The sequence below is a fragment of the Panulirus ornatus genome, chromosome 12 (genome assembly GCF_036320965.1).
Source record: "Panulirus ornatus isolate Po-2019 chromosome 12, ASM3632096v1, whole genome shotgun sequence".
In the NCBI taxonomy this organism is placed as follows: domain Eukaryota; kingdom Metazoa; phylum Arthropoda; class Malacostraca; order Decapoda; family Palinuridae; genus Panulirus; species Panulirus ornatus.
In genome coordinates, this window is record NC_092235.1 from 30,533,165 (window position 1) to 30,558,410 (window position 25,246).

Here is a 25,246-nt window from a genome sequence, read left to right on the forward strand (position 1 = left end):
CAAGATAAGATACCAAAGTAATCCCAGGAAACATGCTTTCACCCTCTCAATCAATACTCACCCATATAATTTCCCAGGAATACTCAACAAACTTATACCTCTGTAACTTGAACACTCACCTTTATCCCCTTTGCCTTTGTACAATAGCACTATGCATGCATTCTGCCAATCCTCAGGCACCTCACCATGAGTTATACATACATTAATGTCCTTATCAACCAGTCAATAATACAGTCACCCCCTTTTTTAATAAATTCCACTGCAATACCATCCAAACCTACTGCCTTGCTGGCTTTCATCTTCCACAAAGCTTTTACTATCTCTTCTCTGTTTAACAAATCATTCTCCCTAACCCTCTCACTTTGCACACCACCTCGAACAAAACACCCTTTATCCGCCACTTTATCATCTACCACATTCAACAAACCTTCAAAATACTCACTCCATCTCCTTCTCACATCACCACTACTTGTTATTACCTCCCACTAGCCCCCTTCACCGATGTTCCCATCTGTTCTCTTGTCTTACGCACTTTATTTACCTCCCTCCAAAACATCTTTTTATTCTCCCTAAAATTTAATGATACTCTCTCACCCCAACTCTCATTTCCCCTCTTTTTCACCTCTTGCACCTTTCTCTTGACCTCCTGTCTCTTTCTTTTATACATCTCCCACTCATTTGCACTATTTCCCTGCAAAAATCATCCAAATGCCTCTCTCTTTCACTAATAATCTTACCTCTTCATATCACTACTCACTACCCTTTCTAATCTGCCCACCTCCCACACTTCTCATGCCATAGGCATCTTTTGCGCAAGCGATCACTGCTTCCCTAAATACATCCCATTCCTCCCCCACTCCCCTTACATCCTTTGCTCTCACCTTTTTCCATTCTGTACTCAGTCTCTCCTGGTTTTCCTCACACAAGTCTCCTTCCCAAGCTCACTTACTCTCATCACTCTCTTCACCCCAACATTCTCTCTTCTTTTCTGAAAACCTCTACAAATCTTCACCTTTGCCTCCACACAATAATGATCAGACATCCCTCCAGTTGCACCTCTCAGCACATTAACATCCAAAAGTCTCTCTTTCATGCGCCTATCAATTAACACATAATCCAATAACTCTCTCTGGCCATCTCTCCTACTTACATAAGTATACTAATGTATATACACATATATATACATAAATGCCCATACATGCACATATACATATATATACATATCATTTTTTTTATACATATTCGCCACTTCCCATGTTAGCAAGGTAGTGTTAAGAACAGAGAACTGAGCCTTAGAGGGAATATCCTCACTTGGCCCCCTACTTTGTTCCTTCTTTTGGAAAATTAAAAAATGGGAGGGGAGGATTTCCAGCCCCCCATTCCCTCCCCTTTTAGTCGCCTTTTATGACACGCAGGAAATACGTGGAAGATATTCTTTCTCCCCTGTCCCCAGGGATAACATATCAACATATACATACATAAACATACACAGACATATACATATATACACATGTACATATTCATACATGCTTGCCTTCATCCATTCCTGTCACTACCTCGCCACACAGGATATAGCATCCCCTTCCCCCTTTCAGCGAGGTAATGCCAGGAAAGAACAAAAAGGGCCACATCCGTTCACACTCAGTCTCCAGCTGTCATGTGTAATGCACTGAAACCACAGCTCCCTATCCACATCCAGGCACCACAGACCTTTACATGGTTTACCCCAGATGCTTCACATGGCCTGATTCAGTCCACTGACAGTACATCAACCCCGATAAACCACATCATTCCAATTCACTCTACTCCTTGCACAACTTTCACCCTCCTGTAAGTTCAGGCCCCAATCAAATAACAATCAATCAAAATCTGTTTCACTACATCCTCCACCTCCAGTTTGGTTTCCCACTTCTTGTTCCCTCCACCTCTGGCACATATATCCTCTTTGTCAATCTTTCCTCACTCATTCTCTCCATACGTCCAAAACATTTCAACCACACTCTTTTCATTACCACACATCTATCTTACCCTTTCATTACTTACTCAATCAAACCACCTCACATCACTTATTGTCCTCAAACATTTCATTTCCAACACATCCACCCTCCTCCATACAACCCTATCTATAGCCCATGCCTCATAACCATAAAACATTGTTGGAACCCCTATTCCTTCAAACATACCCATTTTTGCTCTCCGCGATAATGTTCTCTCCTTCCACACATTCTTCATCACTCCCAGAACCTTCGCCCCCTCCCCATCCTGCGACACACTTCCTCTTTCATGGTTCCATCCGCTGCTACGTCCATTCCCAGATATCTAAAACACTTCACTTCCTCCAATTTTTCTCCGTTCAAACTTATCTCCCAATTACTTTGTCCCTTAATCCTGCTGAGCATAATAACCTTGCTCTTATTCACATTTACTCTCAACACTCTCCTTTCACACACTTTACCAAACTCAGTCACCAACTTCTGCAGTTTCTCACACGAATCAACTACCAAATCTGTATCATCAGCGTACAACACCTGACTCACTTCCCAGGCCCTCTCACCCACAACAGAGTGCATTCTTGCCCCTCGCTCGAAAACTCCAGCATTTACCTCCCAAATCACCTCATCCATAAACAAATTAAACAACCATGGGGACATCACGCAACCCTGCCACAAACTGACATTCCCTGGGAACTAATCACTCTCCTCTCTTCCTACGCGTATACATGCCTTACATACTTGGTAAAAACTTTTCAGTGCTTCTAGCAACTTAACTTCCACAACATATACTCTTAATACCTTCCAGAAAGCATCTTTATCAACCCTATCATATACCTTCTCCAGATCCATAAATGCTACAAACAAATCCATCTGTTTTTTGAAGTATTTCTCACATTCTTCAAAGCAAACACCTGATCCACACATCCTCTATCACTTTTGCAACCACACTGTTCTTCCCCAGTCTGATGCTTTGTACATGCCTTCACCCTCTCAATCAATACCTTCCCATATAATTTTCTAGGAATACTCAACAAACTTATGCCTCTGTAGTTTGAACACTCAACTTTTGCCCCTTTGCTTTTGTGCAATGACACTATGCATGCATTCCGCCAATCCTCAAGCATTTCACCATGATCTATATATACAATGAATATCCTTATCAACCAATCAACAACACAGTCACCCCCTTTTTTAATAAATTCCATTGCAATATCATCCAAACCTGCTTTGCCAGTTTTCATCTTCCACAAAGCTTTCACTACCTCTTCTCTGTTTACCAAACCATTCTCCCTAATCCTCTAACTTTACACCCCATCCCATCCAAATCACCCTATACCTGCCACTCTATCATCAAACACATTCAACAAACCTTCAAAATACTCACCTCATCTCCTCACTTCATCACTACTTGTTATTACCTTTCCACACCCCTCCCCCCCAATGTTACATTTGTTCTCATCTTATGCACTTTATTTACCTCCTTCCAATGCATCTTTTAATTCTCACTAAAATTTAATGATACTCTCACCCCAACTCTCACATACCCTCTTTCTCAACTCTTGTACCTTTCTCTTGACCTCCTGCCTCTTTGTTATACATCTCCCAGTCATTGGCACTACTTCCCAGCAAGTATCTTCCAAACGCCTCTCTCTTCTCTTTCAATAACAACATTACTTCTTCATCCCACCACTCACCACCCTTTCTAATCTGCCCACCTCCCAACTTTCTCATGCCACATGCATCTTTTGTGCAAGCCATCACTGCTTCCCTAAATGCATCCCATTCCTCACCCATGACCCTCATGTCATTTGCTCTGTAGTTTCAATTGAACACTAATCTTTATCCCCATTGCCTTTGCACAATGACACTATAATTGCATGCCTCCAATCCTCAGGCACTTCACCATGATCCACACATACAATAAATATCCTTCCCAAACAATCATCAACACAGTCAACCCCTTTCTTAATAAATCAACTGCAATACTTTCTAAACCCGCCATCTTGCTGGATTTCATCTTCCACAAGGCTTTCACTACCTCCTCTTTTCACCAAACCACTGTCCATGACACCCTTACCTCACATACCACCCTGACCAAAACATCCTATCTTTAAATGCATTCAAGAATTCTTCAAAATACTCACTCCATCTCCTCCTCACTCCATCTCTACCTATTATCACTTCCCCTTTTACCCTCTTCACCAATGTTCCCATATGTTCTCTTGTTTTTGCACATAATCTACCTCCTTCCAAAACATCTTTTTATTCTCCCTAAAGTTTAAAGATATTCTCTCATCCCAACTCTACTTTGCCCTCTTTTTCAACCCTTCCATCTTCCTCTTGACCTCCTACCACATTCTTTTATACATTCCCAATCATTTGCACTCCTTCCTTGTAAGTCCACCCAAACACCTCTCTTTTCTCTTTCCCTAGTAACTTTACTTCTTCATCCCACTTTTCATATGCCACATGAATATCTTGCACATGCCATCACTGCTTAACTAAATACCTCCCATTCCTCACCCATTCCCCTCACTTCATTTGCTCTTACCTTTAGCCATTCTACAATCAATCTCTCCTGGTACTTCCTCACACAAGTCTCCTTTCAAAGCTCACTTACTCTCACCACTCTCTTCTCCTGACACTGTCTCCCCTTTTATGAAAACCTCTACAAACCTTCACCTGTGCCTCCACAAGATAGTTATCAGATATCCCACCAGCTGCCCCTCTCAGCATATCTACATCAAAAGTCTTTCTTTTACACACCTATCAATTAATATGTAACTTAATAATGCCCTTTGGCCATCTCTCCTACTCACATACATATACTTGAGTATATTTCTCTTTTTAAACTAGGTATTCCCAATCAACAGCCTTTTTCAGCATACATTTCCACCAGCTCTTCACCAATTCCATTCACAACACTAAATAGTCCATGCACACCAATTATACCCTCAACTGCCAAATTACTTATGTTCACATTTAAATCATCCATTAGTAATACTCAGTCTCTTGCACCAAAACTGCTGACACACTCACTCAGCTGCTCCCAAAACACTTGCCTCTCAAGATCTTCTTTTCATGGCTATGTGCATAAGCATGAATAATCATCCATCTCTCCCCATCCAATTTCAGTCCTACCCACATTAGTTGAGAATTTACTTCCTCACACTCTATCACACTCCTACAACTCCTGCTTCAGGAGTAGTGATACTCCTTCCTTAGCTCATGTCCACTCACCAACCCCTGACCTTTCTCCCAAGACATTTCCAAACCATTTTTCCCTTTCTTTTGAGTTTCATTTCACTCAGAGCCACAACAATGAGGTTTCTTTCCTCAAACATGATACCTATCTCTCCTCTCATCTCATCTTGTTTACATTCATAAACATTCAGACACTCCAATCATAGCCTTCAAGTAAATGAGATGACTTTGATCTGGGCATTCAGGTGCCTGTGCTGTCTCAGCTGACATAAAAAAATACAGAATCTAACTGTGTAATTGTAGATGAGAATACTTCCGCACAACGATTTCAACCACAAGCGGTCACCATGCAGTAACAGTATGGCCTCATGGATAACATAGTAGCACATTTCTGCATGTACAAACAATTGAATTCTTGTTTATCTCACATCTAGGTTTCATGTAATATATTGCAAAAGTAACAAAACAATATATCAAAAACTGTCAATCCTCAAAAACTAAGAAAAATAGAGAACACCATTGTGTAACTGAAGAAAAGATTGCTTCATCTTAAGGATATCTACTATGGTCAGGTATTGTAACAGCATGGGCACACAACTAATGCAGCGACTCATTTTTGTACATACATCTATGTACACTTTAAACTAATGGTTCATGTGAATTACAGCAAAATGCATAAAACAACATACAAACTATAAGACTGAGAATGTACAGAAATAAAAAGAATGTTACTGAGCAACAGATTGTTGTTCTTTATCATTCTAGCTAGCCATGGAGCCTCAATCAGGCATGGTAAACTTGAAGAGTCAACATCCTTGTTCATTTGAACAAAGTGATTTTGCATATGACCTTACTTATCCAAACAAGTTATAAACTTTGGAGCCTTCCCTATGGATTCCTATAAAAGACTGCTCCCTCATAAGGAGTTCAGTCCTGCCAAATGTAAGCATGTTACACTTACTGTCCTAAGAAAAAATCAGCAATTCTACAAAAGCTTGGTAAAAGGGTATCAGTGAAAAAAAAGTGTGTGCTGATTATGGTGCTGATATGTCAACCATCTATGACTTAAAGAAGAACCGGAAGAAAATATTAATATTCTAAACTGAAAGCGACTCCATTCGTAGCATGCATTCATCCATCTATTAATCAAATGCATTGACAAAGTGTCTCAAGAGAAAATCAATACTGTACTGAACTGTTATAGAGAGGGGAAATTACCCTACACTCACCATACGCAGATACCATACTCTACTCCTCACTGCCTCTTGACCACTGACTACAAAGCTGTTGGTCCCACATCTGCTATCTCCCAATCTATATACTCCATCCACTTACAGTATTAGGATAATTATTTGGATTACAAATATCATAGGTTTGTATTTCTGTATATCTTAGTAGTCTAAACATTAACTCGTTCCCATATGCATTCTTCCCTTACATGTTCCAAAAGACATACCTTTCACATTTCTACATGCATAAGACACGGAGTAGTAGGAAAGGCAACCACCGATCGGGGAGGTATAATACCAGTGCTACCCACCAAGGTATCAGGGGACAAGTGACAGTTGCATAATGAGCCAGCACTTAAGTGGTTGTAAGGTTGTATTCCTTTAACTCAGGTAGCTGCTTTATCTTTATGCCTCACTCACACATGGACTGCTGGCATTTTGTCCATAAACACACAAACCCTCTTTTTCAAATGTAACACTTGACAATACTTAACTCACTCAACTCATTCTTCGTATCTCTAGATTTTCCTATGGTGAATAGTATTTAATCAGAAGCATTTAATCAGAAGAAACATTAGATAGTAGTAGGTAAGAAAAATTCAGGTGTGAGCATTAGGTAGAAGTAACAGGCTGGAACATTAAGTAAAAGCCTTTGGAAACACTTTCAAGGGTTGCCCTCTGTCAGTGGCCTGTTATGGATGGAGACTCTTTTGCCATCCCCCAACTAACCACCCAAGAGAATTCCAGAAGGAAATGGTCATTTCAGATATAGATAGATAAGTATGTATATACAGGTTAAATTACAGACTAATTTGTTATAAATGTAATAATTCTTTTTTTAAAGTACTGTATATCTCAATGTTCAAGCAAACACTTAGCCAGAATATGCTCAGGATTAATATGAAAAAAGAGTTAAATAATTCATAATTTTTTTTTTAGGGTTTCCTCTTCAAATTGGATATCATGTTAGTATAAAAGAGCTGTGAATCTGATCACTATATTTCATTAATAAAATCAGCTAGCATTTCAAGACTACTTCACAGTAAACCTTCATAATCCTTTGAAATGTTCCCTATCTATACTCCATAAAAACTGTTAGTCTAGCAACTGTTTGGTCCCAGCCATTTCAAACTAAAGACATTTCACTACACCATGTATGACAGCCAGAGTTGATGCTTGTAAATGAGGTCTTTGTCATATGCATTCCTGGAGCTATCTTACTAATGCAGAAGTTCCTGGTGCTACCTTCCTTACTAATACAGGAGAAGCTCCTAGTGCTACCTGCCTTACTAAAGCAGGAGAATCAATTGGATATGAAAACAAAAATCCAGAATAAAATATAGTTACCTGGAACTCCTGATTCCTGAGAAATATCTCTAACTTTTTCTCCACCAGTTCATTTTTTGTTAAGTAACGCATCCCAGAGTCAGAGTCCAAATGAAAGTTATAGTCATAGTCTTCAATTCTATAGTCAGGATCATCTGCTAAGACTGCCTGCAACCGCTTGTTGTATAGCCAAGATGAGTCCAGAAACTCATTTTCCTCATTTTCCGAGTTTACCTGTGGAATCTGTGAAAAAAAATCAAGGTAATGCATTAGTATCTCTGTCGTCCTTCCCTAAATTTTATCTCCTATCTTCCTATAATCTAACATGTTAGTGGTGATGACAACAAAGATATCAATGGTTTAAATACTTCATCCTGTTACATGACACTAACTCATCTCACTCATACAAGCAAGCAATTAAGTAACCAGACTTGCATGCATGCAAGCACATATATATACACTCAATAAATTTTAATACAAAAGTATTGTAAACAACTTTTTCCAAGACACAAACCAAGACTTGGGATGCTTAGAATAAAAAAATCATTAGTGACCGGGTGTGTGAAAAATAAGGTTTGAAAAATAAAAAAAAACTCATTGGGCTAGTGACAGTCTTGATGAAAAACCCTAACTAGGATACAGAATCAAAGCCTAAATGAAAAACCCTCACTAGGGTACTGACTTAGAGTCTTGATGAAAAACACCTAACTGGATTTATGATGCAAAGCCTAGAAGAATCCATACAATTCACAGGGATGAGGGCCCCTCTTATCCATGACCTTTGATAAGGTTACTGCCTCTTATCCTTCACTAAACCACTAATTTGATGGTAATGGCCAGCTTCCTCCATCCCAGACCCAACTCTGACCAAGCAGCAACCCTGCACCAGTGCCTTTTAGAACATCGATTGGTTAGTCTGAAGTTACAGGAGTTACTATTGTGTTGCATGGACGTAATTTTCAGTCCATAAACGCTAAAGAGAGAAGCTTGGTCTCTTTGGAGATGAAATGTCTAGGGATAAAATGTAGTGTGAAGTAAGCCAACTACGTATGTTATGATAGTAAGAGAGGTAAGCCTGACTGAGGAGGCTGACTGGGGTTAGGCTAAAATGGTTTGGACAATGAGAGGGGATGAGCAAAGGCTGACTGACTTAGAAGGTATATGTGTCAGAATTTGATGGATGAAAGGGTACCTGAGGACAGGGATGAAGATAGAAGGATGGAGTGAGGGAGGCTTTAACTCTATTGGATAGTCTACACAAAATCCTACTTATGATGTATCTTAGGAGCAGGAGGGATCTGGTTAGATACAAAATCTTGTTAACAGTCAGCTGTTAGAGAGATGCAATGCAAAGAGCTAAGTTTCCTCACCTCTTCATCAAAGACAGTGTCCCTGGCTCCAGACTCTGACACAGCATCAACCTTCACAATAAGCTTGGAGCTCCGAAGTTTCTCAACATCAAGAGGCTGTAGGTCATGGTATGATACTGCCACCTGTCAACATTTATCATATTCTCTTACTTGCTATTGAAGCATCTGTTAATGTTTACTGATGCCTATATTAATAAACATTAGTCCATTTCCAAAAACGAGGTAATATTTAGTCATGTAATGCCGTGGAAATTCAGTAATTTGGTCAATAAAAGTATTTGATGAAAAGTACTTTTTAGCTGAAAATGAATGATATACTGAGGATGAGAATGATATAATGAGGATGAGAATGATATGCTGAGTAGAAGAATGATATACTGAGGATGAAAATGATATACTGAGGATGAGAGTGTTATACTAAATAGGAGAATGATATACTGAGGGTGAGAGTGATATACTGAGTAGGAGAATGATACACTGAGGATGAGATTGATATACTGAGGATGAGAATGATATACTGAGGATGAAAATGATATACTGAGTAGGAAAATGATATACTGAGTAGGAGAATGATATACTGAGTAGGAGAATGATATACTGAGTAGGAGAATTATATAATGAGGATGAGAATGATACATTGAGGATGAAAATGATATACTACGTAGGAGAATGATATACTGAGGATGAGAATGATATAATGAGGATGAGAATGATGTACTGAGTAGGAGAATGATATACTAAGGATGAGAATGATATACTGGGGATGAGAATGATATACTGAGAATGAGAATTATATAATGAGTAGGAGAATGATACACTGAGAATGAGAATGATATACTGAGGATAAGAATGATATACTGAGAATGAAAATGATTTACTGAGGAGAAGAATGATACACTGAGGATGAGAATGATATACTGAGTAAGAGAATGATACACCGAGGATGAGAATGATATAATGAGTAGGAGAATGATACACTGAGGATGAGAATGATATACTGAGTAGGAGAATGATATACTGAGGATGAGAATGATATACTGAGTAGGAGAATGATACACTGAGGATGAGAATGATATACTGAGTAGGAAAATGATATACTGAGGATGAGAATGATATACTGAGGATAAGAATGATATACTGAGGATGAGAATGATATACTGAGGAGGAGAATGATATACTGAGGATGAGAATGATATACTGAGTAGGAGAATGCTATACTGAGGATGAGAATGATATATTGAGGATAAGAATGATATACTGAGGATTAGAATGATATACTGAGGATGAGAATGATATACTGAGTAGGAGAATGATATACTGAGGATGAGAGTGATATACTGAGTATGAGAATGATATACTGAGCAGGAGAATGATATACTGAGGATGAGAATGATATACTGAGTAGGAGAATGATATACTGAGAATGAAAATGATATACTAAGTAGGAGAATGATATACTGAGAATGAAAATGATATACTGAGTAGGAAAATGATATACTGAGGATGAGAATGATATACCGAGATGAGAATGATATAATGAGGATGAGAATGATATACTGAGGATGAGAATGATATACTGAGGATGAGAATGATATACCGAGGATGAGAATGATATACTGAGGATGAGAATGATATAATGAGGATGAGAATGAAATACTGAGTAGGAGGATGATATACTGAGGATGAGAATGATATACTGAGTAGGAGAATTATATACTGAGGATGAGAATGATATACTGAGTAGGATAATGATATACTGAGGATGAGAATGATATACCGAGGATGAGAATGATATACTGAGAATGAAAATGATATACTGAGTAGGAGAATGATACACTGAGGATGAGAATGATATACTGAGGATGAGAATGATATACTGAGGATGGAGAATGATATACTGAGAATGAAAATGATATACTGAGTAGGAGAATGATACACTGAGGATGAGAATGATATACTGAGTAGGAAAATGATATACTGAGGATGAGAATGATATACTGAGGATGAGAATGATATACTGAGGATTAGAATGATATACTGAGGATGAGAATGATATACTGAGTAGGATAATGATATACTGAGGATGAGAATGATATACTGAGGATGAGAATGATATACTGAGTAGGAGAATGATATACTGAGAATGAAAATGATATACTGAGGATGAGAATGATATACCGAGGATGAGAATGATATACTGAGTAGGAGAATGATATACTGAGGATGAGAATGATATACTGAGGATAAGAATGATATACTGAGGATTAGAATGATATACTGAGGATGAAAATGATTTACTGAGGAGAAGAATGATACACTGAGGTTGAGAATGCTATACTGAGTAAGAGAATGATACACCGAGGATGAGAATGATATACTGAGTAGGAGAATGATACACTGAGGATGAGAAAGATGTACTGAGTAGGAGAATGATATACTGAGGGTGAGAATGATATACTGAGGATGAAAATGATACACTGAAGATAAGAATGATATTCTGAGGATGAAAATGATATACTGAGTAGGAGATTGATATACTGAGGATGAGAATGATACACTCAGGAAAAGAATGATATACTGAGGATGAAAATGATATACTGAGTAGGAGAATGATATACTGAGGATGAAAATTATATACTGAGTAGGAGAATGATACACTGAGGATGAGAATGATATACTGAGTAGGAGAATAATATACTGAGGATGAGAATGATATACTGAGGATGAGAATGATATACTGAGGATGAGAATGATATACTGAGTAGGAGAATGATACACTGAGGATGAGAATAATATACTGAGTAGGAGAATTATATAATGAGGATGAGAATGATATACTGAGGATGAGAATGATATACTGAGTAGGAGAATGATACACTGAGGATGAGGATGATATACTGAGTAGGAGAATAATATACTGAGGATGAAAATGATATACTGAGAAGGAGAATGATATACTGAGGATGAGAATGATATACTGAGGATGAGAATCATATACTGAGGATGAGATTGATATACTGAGGATGAGAATGATATACTGAGGATGAGAATGATATACTGAGGATGAGAGTGATATACTGAGGATGAGAATGATATACTGAGGATGAGAATGATATACTGAGGGTATCAAAAGGCCTGCCATTTCTCCATACATGCAACATACAACTACTCAAGTCTTACTTGTTTTCTTCACAAAAATTTTCTTGTCATTTCCTGTCAGCAGAATTGTTTTTAAGTGTAATCACGATAGAGTCTGACAAACTTAAGGCCCCTAATCCTTGGCCTCATGTGGTGCTAAGAATCTCCCAGTTCCCACCTGAATTGATTGCTGATGAGGGGGAGGGTTCAGACAGTAGTAGTACCAGCCACTTCCATGACCTTTCCCTCTCTAATAAGCCTGTCTCATTTTCTATTCACTATACCTACATTCACAGTATTTCTAGTCACCTCTCTTCTGTTGACCATCATCTGTCAAGTACTTCTCCTTGTATCTTACTTCTCTCTGAGACCCAAATGTCTAATGATGTTCTCACTAGCCCCTTTCTCATAACTAGCTATAATCTCCAATCATGATTCCAGTTCAGAGGCATCTGTGCTTATTCCAATATCAACACAACAATGGCATGCCTTAAGGTCCTAAATTTTGATGTTATCTGGCTTAATGTCTGTCTCCCAACTACCACTTTTTGCCTTTGTTTCACCTACTGTTCTCCTAATTCTACAAATCTCATAACTTTCTTTGACAATCTTAGCTCCTGCCATGAGGCTGTGATAGCCTCTTAACCACAAACTTAGATCCTCTACTAAGGTGATTTCAATGTTCACCATGGGGAATGGCTGAACTCCTTCCATATGGACGGTGGGGGACTGAAGCTCTCATGTTCTCCATTCTCAATGATCTAGAGCAAATTGTCAACCACCTGACCCATGTTCCTGACCCCTGTGACCACTCTCCTAATATTCTGGATGTGTTTTTCATCTCTAATCCTAAGCAATGTAGCTACAAAATCTCATCTCCAATTGGTTCATCTGACTACAATCTCGTAAATGTATTCATCTTAATGGCACCTTCCCCTCAAGCAGCCCCTTTTAAATGTAAATACTAGCACTTCAAGAAAGCTGATGTGAATAACTTACAAAACTTTTTTACTGCCTTTCCTTTGGTAAATTACTATATCTTACATTGTGATGCTTCTGTATTTGCCAAATGCATAAGAGGTTCTTGTTGTGGAAATGGAAGCAATTATCCCCTCTTCCTCTAAGATGACTACTTCCTCCAATCCATGGTTCAACCATTCCTGTTCTGAGACCAATCAGGCAAGGGATCAGGTATACTGGGCTTAGAAAAACTCTCCTTCCCCCAGCTCCCATTCAGCATTTATCACTGCCCAAGTTCAATGTACGTACATTACCCTTGAGGCAAAGTATTCCTTTAATAAAGGAAGTGCAATAACCACATCCTCTTCATTCACAGATAAGACCTTCTGGTCTTTAGCTATGGGCATCTTTAACAAATCCTGTCACTCTAACTTTCCTTCAATTTTCCATTCTGATGGTACTATAACTGTATCTTCAAAGGCAAAGCACATATCTTTGCTTTTCATTTCTCCTCTAACTCTACCTGGGATGACTCTGACATTACTTCTCTCCTTGATGCCTCTCTACTAATCCTATGCCCATCCCGTAGTCTCTTTTCAAACTGAGCAATAAGTGCTTCTATCTCTGGACACAAGCAGGGTTTATGGACCTGATGGAATCAATCCCAATGTACTGAAAAAGTGTGCTTCTAAACCTGCACCTATGCTTGCTCTTCTGTTCCATATCTTTTTAAAAACCACAGCTTTTGCTTCTTCTTAGAGGCTTGTGTTGATGCACCCCATCCCTAAAAAGTGGGACTGTTCTAATCCCTCTAACTTTTGTCATGTTGTCTGCCTTCTAACATTTCAAAGTCTTTGAATCCCTTCTCAGCTCCCATACCCTCAGACATCTTGAATTTCACAGTCCTCTCTGATCATCAGTATACCTTCCATAAAGTGAGATCCTCTAGCAATATTCTTTCCTGTCTTCCTTATGTCTGGTCATCATCCCTTAAGGACCTGGGGGAATCCTACATAGTTGCCCTTAACATAGACAATGCTTTTGACAGGGTGTGGTAATGAGGCCTCATCTCTAAGCTCCCCTCTTTTGGAATCCCTCCTTGAGTTTGCTCCCTCATATCTAGCTTCCTCTCCGACCAATTCATCTCTGTGGTTGTTGGTGGATCAGCCTCTCCCCCTTCTCTATTGACAGCAGTGTCCCTCGAGGTACTGTCCTGTCTCCTACACTTTTTCTCCTTTTGGAGAATTGATTTTTTCCTTCTACAAACAATCAAATGCACTCATATGCTAATAAATCAACACTGTATTCCTCTACATCCTTCAAATCTGCTGCTCTTTCTCTCTTTCAAGCTGCATCTTGTCTTGACACAACGTCCTCAATAAACTCAGACTTGGACAGGATATTTTAGTGGGGAGATGAAATTTGGTTAAATTCAATGCCTGCAAGACCCAGTTTCTGCCCATCTCTCTATCAAAAACAGGACACAACTTGACTCTCTCCTCATAAAGATTTGTATTCCACCTCTTGACTCAGTTAAGACACCTGGTATCACTACAATACCCAAACCATCTTGGAAACCCCCACATTATGGAATCAACTAAGAAGACTGGGAGTCCTGTTTAGATACTGAAATTTCTTTTCTTCAAAACACTTGCTACGTTTATACAAAGGGCTAATCTGTCTTTGTATGGAGTACTGCTCTCACATCTGGGGAGGTTCTAGATCTGCCTTCTTACTTGAAAGAGTTGAGGTAAAAGCCGTCCAACTTAACTCTCCCAGGCTAATTTCAAAACTTAACCCACTAGCCCTATGCCACAATGATGGTTTACTTTCCTTATCTTATAGGCATTACTTTGGTTTTTCCTCCCAAGAGCTGGCTGCTTGTGTGTCCCCACCACTAGCTAGGTCTTACAATATTTGGTAAGCTGCTGCATTGGACACTCAAGGGTGGGCCACTTTGATGACTGTATCTTTCCATACACCTCGAAGCTCTGGAACTCTCTGTCCTAATATCTTTTGATCTGAGAAAATTGTATGATCCAACTAAAAAGTATGGACACTAGAATTTGTCAAAAACCTATAGAACAATGAAGAAGTGCCTATTCTATGAGTAACATGGGAGGTATTTCACTAGTACTAACCGCCTGGGTATCAGGAGGGTTAGTGATGGCTGTGAAGTTAGCCAGCACTTCAGTGGTTGACCAGTTGCATTTCTCTGACCCAGGTAGCTGTCTTTTCTTTCTGCATTACCCACACATGGACTGCTTGCATTCTGTCCACAAACATACAATCCCTCCTTGTCACACATAAAACATATCACTTAACTCACACAACATTCTTTTTACTCTAAATTTTCCTCAGCTATGCATAGCCCTTACCCTGCCTTTTGGCAAAATGTTCAGAGCAACAGACATAAGTAGGAGGTCAGAACATTTGACAGGAATTTAGGTTGATACATTAGGTAGAAATAATTGGCTGAAACTTTAAGTAAGAGTCTCTGGAAACACCGTGCTTGAGTCACCCCATGCCACCAATCTGTGAAGGGCAAAACACTAAAAGCTAAGAAGCAGCACTGAAGTTCACCAGTTATGGACACCCTTTTGCAATGGTTACTCTCTTGAAGGAGTTCCAGGAAGGAACAAGTGTCAGAGATACAGACAGACAGATAAAACAAGGTAGTAAGCCTGTCTCAGGGAACTGGGTATTTCTTCTTTCTGCCAGCCTGAAAGGTTGGGGTTGAGGACCTTAGTTTTGTAATATCATTTCTAATAAAAAAAGGTGCTTTGCTTGAATGCACTTCAGCCACAAAGTGGAAATATCAATAAAGTCAATAAAACAAAATATACAGATATACTGATGAGAAGAACCAGAAGGAAGTAAGGGCGAGAGAGGAAAATATTGGGATAAAGAGTGGAATTAGAGTGGTCTGAGCTAAATGCTAGAATGAGACAAGTCCGATATGTACTTACGACTCAGAGATGAGAAAATTTGATGGGGATCTCAGCACAAAATACATTTACAGTCATTAAAATTGCAAAGGAATGAAAGGGAATGGAGGAAATAAGCATTAATGCACACAGAAAAGAAAGTTAATTTTTCTAAATGGAAGAAATAATTGAGACAGAGAATTTGAAAAAGTGGTGATGCTCAAGAAAAAAAAAGTGAGTCAGAGTGCAATATCAAAGTTAATGATGAAATGCAAGCAAAGGATCCTAAATTTCTAAATATCTACAAAGTGTTATTGAAAAAAGTAACAGATGCTGACATTTCTGAAAGAGCAATTAAAAGTATACAAGTTCCTGGCAACCTGAGGGAATTCACTAACAAGAGTATGCAGGATAGTTATTTATCAAAAGGCTTAGTTCTCATACATTAGGGGAATGAAACATCATCTCCATCACAGAATGATGCTGAGTGCATAAGCTGTAGAGACAAATTTACCACAAATGGAAGAATGAGTAAGAATGAACTAATTAAATAAGAGATCTTAAATGGGAGGATGTTCAAGAATGAAAATGAAGAAAAAGTGCTACAATGGTCTGAGTATACAAGAATGCTGAGCAAAGATGTAGGAAAGATGAATAGGAGAGCACATATGAGTGAGGTGAAAGTGAGAACAAATATGGAGCCACATAAAGTAAGGAAAAAGAGAGGAAGTGCATGGCATGTAAGCAAGTAAAGATATTGCTGCAGTAAAGAGACTGCATGGGTCACTTTAATATATTGTAAGAGATAATATACAGTCCTAAATACACCAAATAGAGATAATTCTTGATAATCAAAATAATTTTTCAAGCGAAGATGGTTAAATCTAAACATAGCCATCATCCATTTCAACTGTTTGTGTGATGAACAAATGACCAATTTCTTGTAAAACCTCTTATCACTTTTTCAGTTAATAAGCATGAAGAATGTTCTTCATAACCTTTTTTATGATTAATGTATTGTTCAAGCAATGTAATAAAACTTACAGTGGCTTCAAATGGCATCCCTGGCTTAAACACATATGGAGGAGAACCTAAGAAGCGACAGTTGAGAGATGAATTGATGATCTTAGCCATTGCATAACCTGTTTCATTTATCATCATGAAAGTTTCCTGAATCTCTGCTTCTACACGCACTTCTGAACCATCCAGCACTGGAATTCTGCGGGAGACTTCCTCCATTGGAAAGCTGAATTCATCCTCTCCATCAAACTAGGGAATACAGGAACAGCAATACATAATGAATAAAATAATACAGTATAGCTATAAACAATATTTCATTACAATGTATATATTTCAATTTCTAAAAGTTGGAACATAAGAGAATCCAACCTAAGAGTGCTCATCGTACTTGATAGCTCAGGCTAGGGTGTCTGAATGTGTATGGATGTAACTAAGAAGAGAGAGAGAGAGAGAGAGAGAGAGGGGGGGGGGGGGGTAATATGCTTAAGGAGAGGAACCCTGAGGTTCTAGTTGTGAGTGAAACTAAGCTTAAAGGTAAGGGGAAAGAAGGGTTTGGGAATGTCTTGGGGGTAAAGTCTGGGGGTTACTGTGAGTATCTACCCATGAATACCTAGGCCAAGATTTAGTCAAATAGGCAGGACTATCATGAAGTGCTCACTGCACATCTTGCATGATGTATTAGACTGCTCTTCTCAGCTGACATCTACTTTACATTACTGTCAATTCTTGGTTCATCTGGGACTGATTTCAACCATATGCTAGGATTCCCTTTAAATATTTCTGTAGATGTTCCATTTACATTTGTTATTTCTCCTAGTAGTACACTTAATTAACATTCTAGCTTCCAGGTTTGGCTGTCAGATTTAACACATTTGGCTTCATACCTCAAATTTCTTACTATGCGTAGATTATCATATATCTTTCTCTTCTTTCTATGCTATACAGTTGCAGTTTTCTTAGCCTTTTATGGCAGTACATATGTTCCATCCCTCAATTTTGTTTGTGAAGTTCTTTGAAATCCTCTCTATCATGTGGCCTGTCTCCGTATTTTTCCTGGCACTACCTTGCTGACACAAGGGGTAGCAATGCTATTTCCTGTGGGGTGGGGTAGCACTGGGAAAGGGATAAGGGTAAGTATGAATATATACACGTTACCCTCCCTCGCTGAAGTGGGGGGTAACAATGATGCTGGAATATGGATAAGGTCGAGTAAGTATGAATATGTACATGTTACCCCCCTAACTGAAGTTGGGGGTAACGATGCTGCTTCCAGTAGGGTGGGGAAGCGACAGGAATGGATGAAGGCAAGCAAGTATATATATGTACATGTGTGTGTATATACATGATTTCATAAGTGGTAGAAAGGAGTGCAAGAAATAGAGTGAATTAGTACAATGTGGTATACCAGGGTTGAAGTGCTGTCAATGGATTGAGCCAGGACATGCGAAGCATCTGGGGTAAACCCTGGAAAAGTCTGTGGGGCCCGGACGTGGAAAAGGAGCTATGGTTTCATTGCATTACACATGACGGCCAGAGACTGTGAATGAATATGGCCTTTTTTGTCTTTTCCTGATGCTAACTCACTGTCTGTCGTATCAGCAAAGTAACACCAGGAAACATACATATACCCCCTCTCTGACACAGGTCCGAGCCCATTCTGGCCAACTGGTCAAATCTCAAAATGGACATAAGCTGGATGCATGTCAGCATGGCATGCAAAATTCGTATACATGTACAGCATTCTTTTATCCTGCTCAATTTCTGTCTTGATTATCTCATTTCCTATTAACCAGTCTTATCACATGATTCTGTAGTTTTGTTATACATTTCATTTAAGATTCTTTAGTTCATATTTCTCACATACATTCTTCAAACTTAGAAAAGCAAATGGATCTGTATATAGAATTTATGGATCTGGAAAAGGCATATGATAGAGTTGAGAGAGATGCTCTGTGGAAAGTATTAAGAGTATATGGTGTGGGAGGCAAGTTGTTAGAAGCAGTGAAAAGTTTTTATTGAGGATGTAAGGCATGTGTATGAGTAGGAAGTGAGGAAAGTGACTGGTTCTCAGTGAATGTCGATTTGTGGCAGGGGTGCGTGATGTCTCCATGGTTGTTTAATTTGTTTATGGATGGGGTGGTTAGGGAGGTGAATGCAAGAGTTTTGGAGAGAGGGGCAAGTATGCAGTCTGTTGTGGATGAGAGGGCTTGGGAAGTGAGTCAATTGTTGTTTGCTGATGATAAAACACTGGTGGCTGATTTGGGTGAGAAACTGCAGAAGCTGGTGACAGTTTGGTAAAGTGTGTGAAAGAAGAAAATTGAGAGTAAATGTGAATAAGAGCAAGGTTAATAGGTACAGTAGGGTTGAGGGACAAGTCACTTGGGAGGTAAGTTTGAATGGAGAAAAACTGGAAGTGAAGCATTTTAGATATCTGGGAGTGGATTTGGCAGCAGATGGAACCATGGAAGCAGAAGTGAGTCACAGGGTGGGGAAGGGGATGTTGTGCGGAGAAGGAAGGATGTGATGGAAATGAGATGTTTGAAGACAATATGTGGTGTGAGGTGGTTTGATCGAGTAAGTGAGGAAAGGGTAAGAGAGATGTGTGGTAATAAAAAGAGTGTGGTTGAGAGAGCAGAAGAGGGTGTATTGAAATGGTATGGTCACATGGAGAGAATGAGTGAGGAAAGACTGACAAAGAGGATATATGTGTCAGAGGTGGAGAAAACAAGAAGTGGGAGACCAAAATGGAGGTGGAAGGATGGAGTGAAAAAGATTTAGAGCAATCAGGGCCTGAACATGCAGGAGGGTGAAAGGCGTGCAAGGAATATAGTGAATTGGAATGATGTGGTAAACTGGGGTGGACATGCCGTCAATGGATTGAACCAGGGAATGTGAAGTGTCTGGGGTAAGCCATGAAAAGTTTTGTGGGCCTGGATGTGGAAATGGAGTTGTGGTTTTGGTGCATTACACATGAAAGCTAGAGACTGAGTGTGAACAAATGTGGCCTTTGTTGTCTTTTCCTAGTGCTACCTCGTGCACGTGCGGGGGGAGGGGGCTGTTATTTCGTGTGTGGTGGGGTGGCGATGGGAATGAATGAAGGCAGCAAGGATGAATTATGTACATGTGTATATACGTATATGTCTGTGTACGTATATATATGTATATGTTGAAATGTATAGGTATGTATATGTGCATGTGTGGATGTGTATGAACATACATGTGTATGTGGGTGGGTTGGGCCATTCTTTCATCTGTTTCCTTGTGCTAATGCAGGACACAGTGACAAAGTATAATAAATAAATAAAATAAATGGTTCGTATTTCATTGCATTTATTTTCTAAATTATATAACAGGTAGTGATGAAGTGAGAAGGAGATGGAGTGAGTATTTTGAAGGTTTGTTGAATATATTTGATGATAGAGTGGCAGATATAGGGTATTTTGGTCAGGGTGATAGGCAATGTGAGAGGGGTCAGGGAGAATGGTTTGATTAAGAGAGAAGAGGTAGTGAAAGCTTTGCCAAAAATGAAATCTGGCAAGGCAGTGGGGTTGAATGGCATTGCAGTAGAATTTATTAAGAAATGGGATGACTCTGTTGTTGATTAGTTGGTAAGGATATCAATGTATGTATGGATCATGGAGAAGTGCCTGAGGATTAGAAGAAAGCATGCATAGTGCAAATGTACAAAGGCAAAGGGGAAAAAAGGTGAGTGTTCAAACTACAGAAGCATAAGTCTGTTGAGTATTCCTGGGAAATCATATGGGAGGATATTGACCGAGAGGGCGAGGGTATATACAGTGCATCAGGTTTCAGAAGTGGTAGAGGATGTGTGGATAAGTGCATGCTAAATCTAAATATGTTGTGTCAAATGTGTCAGGCTTTTCAAAGCGTGGCTAAAAGGTTCACGCCATATGCCTTTTGCCCTTCCTATGGTTTGGAAAGAACCCAAAGATCATGCTTTGGACTGCTACTTCTGCCTGGAAAATATACATGGTATAACATCAAATTCCAAGCATACTGTTAAATATCCTAATTTACCATCTGCTATGAAGCCAGTACTTCAAAGTCAGGCATTACTTGTGCCAGAGCCTCCAAGAAACATGAGACTGAGTGATGATGAGTTTGGTGATGAGAAAGCAGACCAAGTAGAGGACAATATGGATCCAACATCTGAAGCAAGCTGTTCTTCAAGCAAAACACATTTGCTCAGTCAAAATCTTAATGATCTCATCTGTGATTTAAATTTGTCTAAGGAGCAAGATAACCTTTTGGATTCTGGTTTAAGGGCTGGAATCTTCTCCAGAATGAAATTAAAGTTTATTTCTATCATGATTGCCATGTTGTTTTCAAAGAATATTTCTTCCTCACAGACGGTTTGGTGTTCTGCAATGATTTTCTTTCTGCTGTGGAGGCACTTGGCTACAAATGTAACATGGATGAGTGGCACTTGTGTAATGACTCATCAAAAGTAAGCTTGAAAGCAGTTCTACTTCACAATGGAAATAAGTTCCCCTCCATTCCTCTGGCTCACACAGATAACATGAAGGAATCATATGATAACATGAAGCTTCTTTTGGTAAAAACTATGTATGGGGACTTTAAATGGAATGTAAGTATTGAACTAAATGTTGTGGCACTTTTAATCAGAATGCAACTAGGTTACAAGAAGTTCTGTTGTTTCCTCTATGAGTGGGACAGCCAGGACAAGAAAAATCATTATATAAAGAAAGTGTGGCCAAAAATAACATTATTGACTCCACTGAAGAAGAATGTAATCAATCCTCCTCTTGTTGATCCATAGAAAATTGATCTGCCTTCTTTGCACATTAAGCTTGGGTTGATGAAGAGCTTTGTCAATGGTATGGATAAAACTGTCCATGGATTTACATATCTGAGGAGTAAATTCCCCAGAATCAGTGATGCAAAAATTAGGGAGGGTATTTTTGTAGGAATACAGTCAGGGAACTGCTTTGAGATGAAAAGTTCAATGAAGAGCTGAATGAAGTTGAGAGAACTGCATGGCTGTCATTTAAAAGTTTGCAAAGATTTTGGGGGGAATCACGAATCAAAAAACTATCCTGATGTTGTAAAAGATCTAATGACCTCATATAAAGCTCTGAGGCAGTCAGTGATGAGCACAGCGAAAGATTTCACCAAGACATTTTGGACACGGAAAAGTGGTACCAAGGAAAGTGGCACCCCTTTATGTTGGCATATTACTGCTGGACACTAAAGAGGGATGTTCCTGAGGCCAAATATAGACAAAAATCATACATTTCTACATTTCAGAGGCAAGTGTTTTAAGTGTAGTACCAGCTTTATTTATGAATGAGTAATACACACTTATTGTAATATTTAATTGCTCTCTCACTTAAAACCAAGACTGACAAAAAATTTCTAAAAACAGATTTGAATTCAGCATAAAAAGAAATATTAGATCCATCTATTTTAGTTCAAGGGACAAAAAAAGTTAAATTTTTGTTGACTAGTGTAATCTTTAACTTCATAATCCAAACATAAACTTGCATCAATTTCATGAACACAAAAGAAAAATTCTAATTAGAAACTAAAAGATACTCACTGGAGCAAAATCCTGCTGCATGACAAAGGTCCAGTTTCTCAAGTGGTTATTACGCACAAAAAGTTTCAGAGTGGCATTGCCAAATGCACCTTTATCATTGCCAAATTCTCCTCCCACCTCACCTGTGATTGCTTCATCAGTCTCCAGAAAATACTTGGGCATGAACAATTTCACCTACGGAAACAGATAAGTTAATTTACTTGATGTATATGGTTACTTAAACAGTGAGTTTTGGCAACAGGTTCCATGGCCTAGACATCTTCAAAACTTTACTACACAAGAAGCAAAACACTAGTAAGTCCCTCCCACATATCTCTGTCTTTTTAATAATTTTACTATAAAACACATTTACAAGGTGGCTTAACTGTAAGGTCTCCTATAGTATGTATCATCAAGTTTTACATTCAATAAATAATCCAGTCTCAAATCTCTACAGTTTATCTTTTTCATGAATTTTTTTCTGAAGAATACTGGTCAATTTAATTGCTAAGTTAACTCTTAGCTTTTACTTATAAAAATTCTTTCATGCATGTACTAGCCTCTGTTAATTAAATCACTTTAAATGACTGTCAATACTTTCAAGTGCTATGAAGATTTGCATGATAATGCAAATGATAAGGGATGAATTTACAAGCACTAATTGGCTTTACATGAATATATGGATATTGATTACAAAACATCCAGACTGACAAATTGTGAAATAGTGAGAAAAAGCACCCCCACACATTAAAAATAATAATCAAACTTCTCAAAGAATGTTGCCAATCTTACACCTGTACCACAAATGTAAACTCATGCTTAGACAGCTCTGGAAAACAAATACTATTGCCATGAAGGTTCTGTGGTGTACAAAGGAAACAACAGGCATAGCTGACAACAAGGACTTGTATTTCTATGGTACATAATTTGACCTACTTTTATGACTGAGGTAAATAGTCCATAACAAAAATGTCCCTCAATCTCTCCTTCCTTGTATACCAGTCTCCTGAACCCATGACTGAAAACTCTGAAATGTTTGTGGAAAGAGAGAAACAGTTTCATTCATCAAGAAAGACAAAGTGACTGATACATGCAAGCCCTATCCTTCTGGCAATATCCTGTTGTAGTTACTCGTAGGTACGTATTCCATCTTTCACATCTAGTCACTTATCTCAAAGAGAGTACATCACTCGCTCCCCCTTCTAGTACACAACTAGTCACTTACCTCAAAGCGTGGAGTGTACCATTTCTCCACCTTGATCATCTTGAGTTCCTCTTGGCCATTTACAAATGCTTTAATAGCCCACCAACCAACTTTGGGGAGGAATGGAAGAGTGAATGACATTGAAACTACTCCCACATTAGTGGGGCGAGATGGCCACCGCCGCATCACAAAGCCATCTGGATCCTGAGGGATACAAGCTTTGTAAAAAGAAGTATGCTACTAAGATTCAAACATGTCCTAAACACTCCTAGGTAGGCTCATAACATATATAAATTTTTACATCACAGCTTACACAGCCTCCACTTCTAGAGCAACATCTGCTTTGCAGTCCTAACTGAAGGTAGCAAGTCCCAAACCTCTTTCATCCTCAAGACAATACATGAATGCCTAAGAGAAGACAACTCTGATGCACAAAGGAGTGAGCTCTCCCAGCACCCTTAAAATAAAGAAGCCATGTACAGTTAGCACAGTCAACTACATACAACTAATTACAATATCTATATATATGTGTGATGATATTTTTGGTCCCACATTGATTCTTTTCACATGTATTTGTTCATATATCATAGTTCTATTGTGTAAGGAGATAAAAAGTGAGAATGGGTGGCAAATGGTAAAATGTAAGAGTAAATGGAACAAGAGGTGTAGGCAAGAATTGGAAGAGATCATGAAGTAGTACTTACATGTGCATGAAAAGTGTATGGCACACAGGAGGTGGGATATGGGAATGAAAATGCAAAGTGAATGGTGGGATAAGGAGGGTAGGTTATATATGAAAGAAAAAAGAGTGGTGTATGGGCAATATCTGTAGGACAGAAGGTCAAGAAGAATGTGCAAGGGCTGTAAAAGAAGTTAACTGAGAAAAAGGGTGAGACAGTATCACAAACTTTAAGGAACATAAGAAAATGTTCTAGGAGTGAACAGTGTAAGGAGAGCAAAAGACAAACAGAAGTATCAATAAGGGAAGCAGACAGGAAAATGGTAACAGGCAAAGATGAGATAAAGAGATGGCATAAGTATCTTTAAGGACTGCTGAATGAAGTGTGGTTTCAGAAGTGGTAGAGGATGTGTGGATCAGGTGTTTGCTTGAAGAATGTATGTGAGAAATACTTAGAAAAGCAAATGGATTTGTATGTAGCACTTATAGATCTGGAGAAGGCATATGATAGAGCTGACAGAGATGCTCTGTGGAAGGTACTAAGAATTTATGGTGTGGGAGGCAAGTTGTTAGAAGCAGTGAAAAGTTTTTATCGAGGATGTAAGGCATGTGTACGTGTAGGAAGAGAGGAAAGT

The 25,246-nt window shown here is 38.8% G+C and overlaps 1 protein-coding gene across 1 annotated transcript in view; it reads right to left on the reverse strand.

Moving 5' to 3' along the window:
* The window catches only part of LOC139751996 (CD109 antigen-like), a 364,823-nt gene that overhangs the window by 267,241 nt on the left and 72,336 nt on the right, over positions 1-25,246 (reverse strand). Inside the window, exons 5-9 of the mRNA XM_071667757.1 lie at positions 23,954-24,136; positions 22,750-22,923; positions 17,193-17,417; positions 9,124-9,246; positions 7,775-7,996 (exon numbers count right to left, since the gene is read on the reverse strand). Of these exons, the coding sequence (XP_071523858.1) occupies positions 7,775-7,996; positions 9,124-9,246; positions 17,193-17,417; positions 22,750-22,923; positions 23,954-24,136 (927 nt within the window). The remainder of the gene's footprint in view (positions 1-7,774; positions 7,997-9,123; positions 9,247-17,192; positions 17,418-22,749; positions 22,924-23,953; positions 24,137-25,246) is intronic.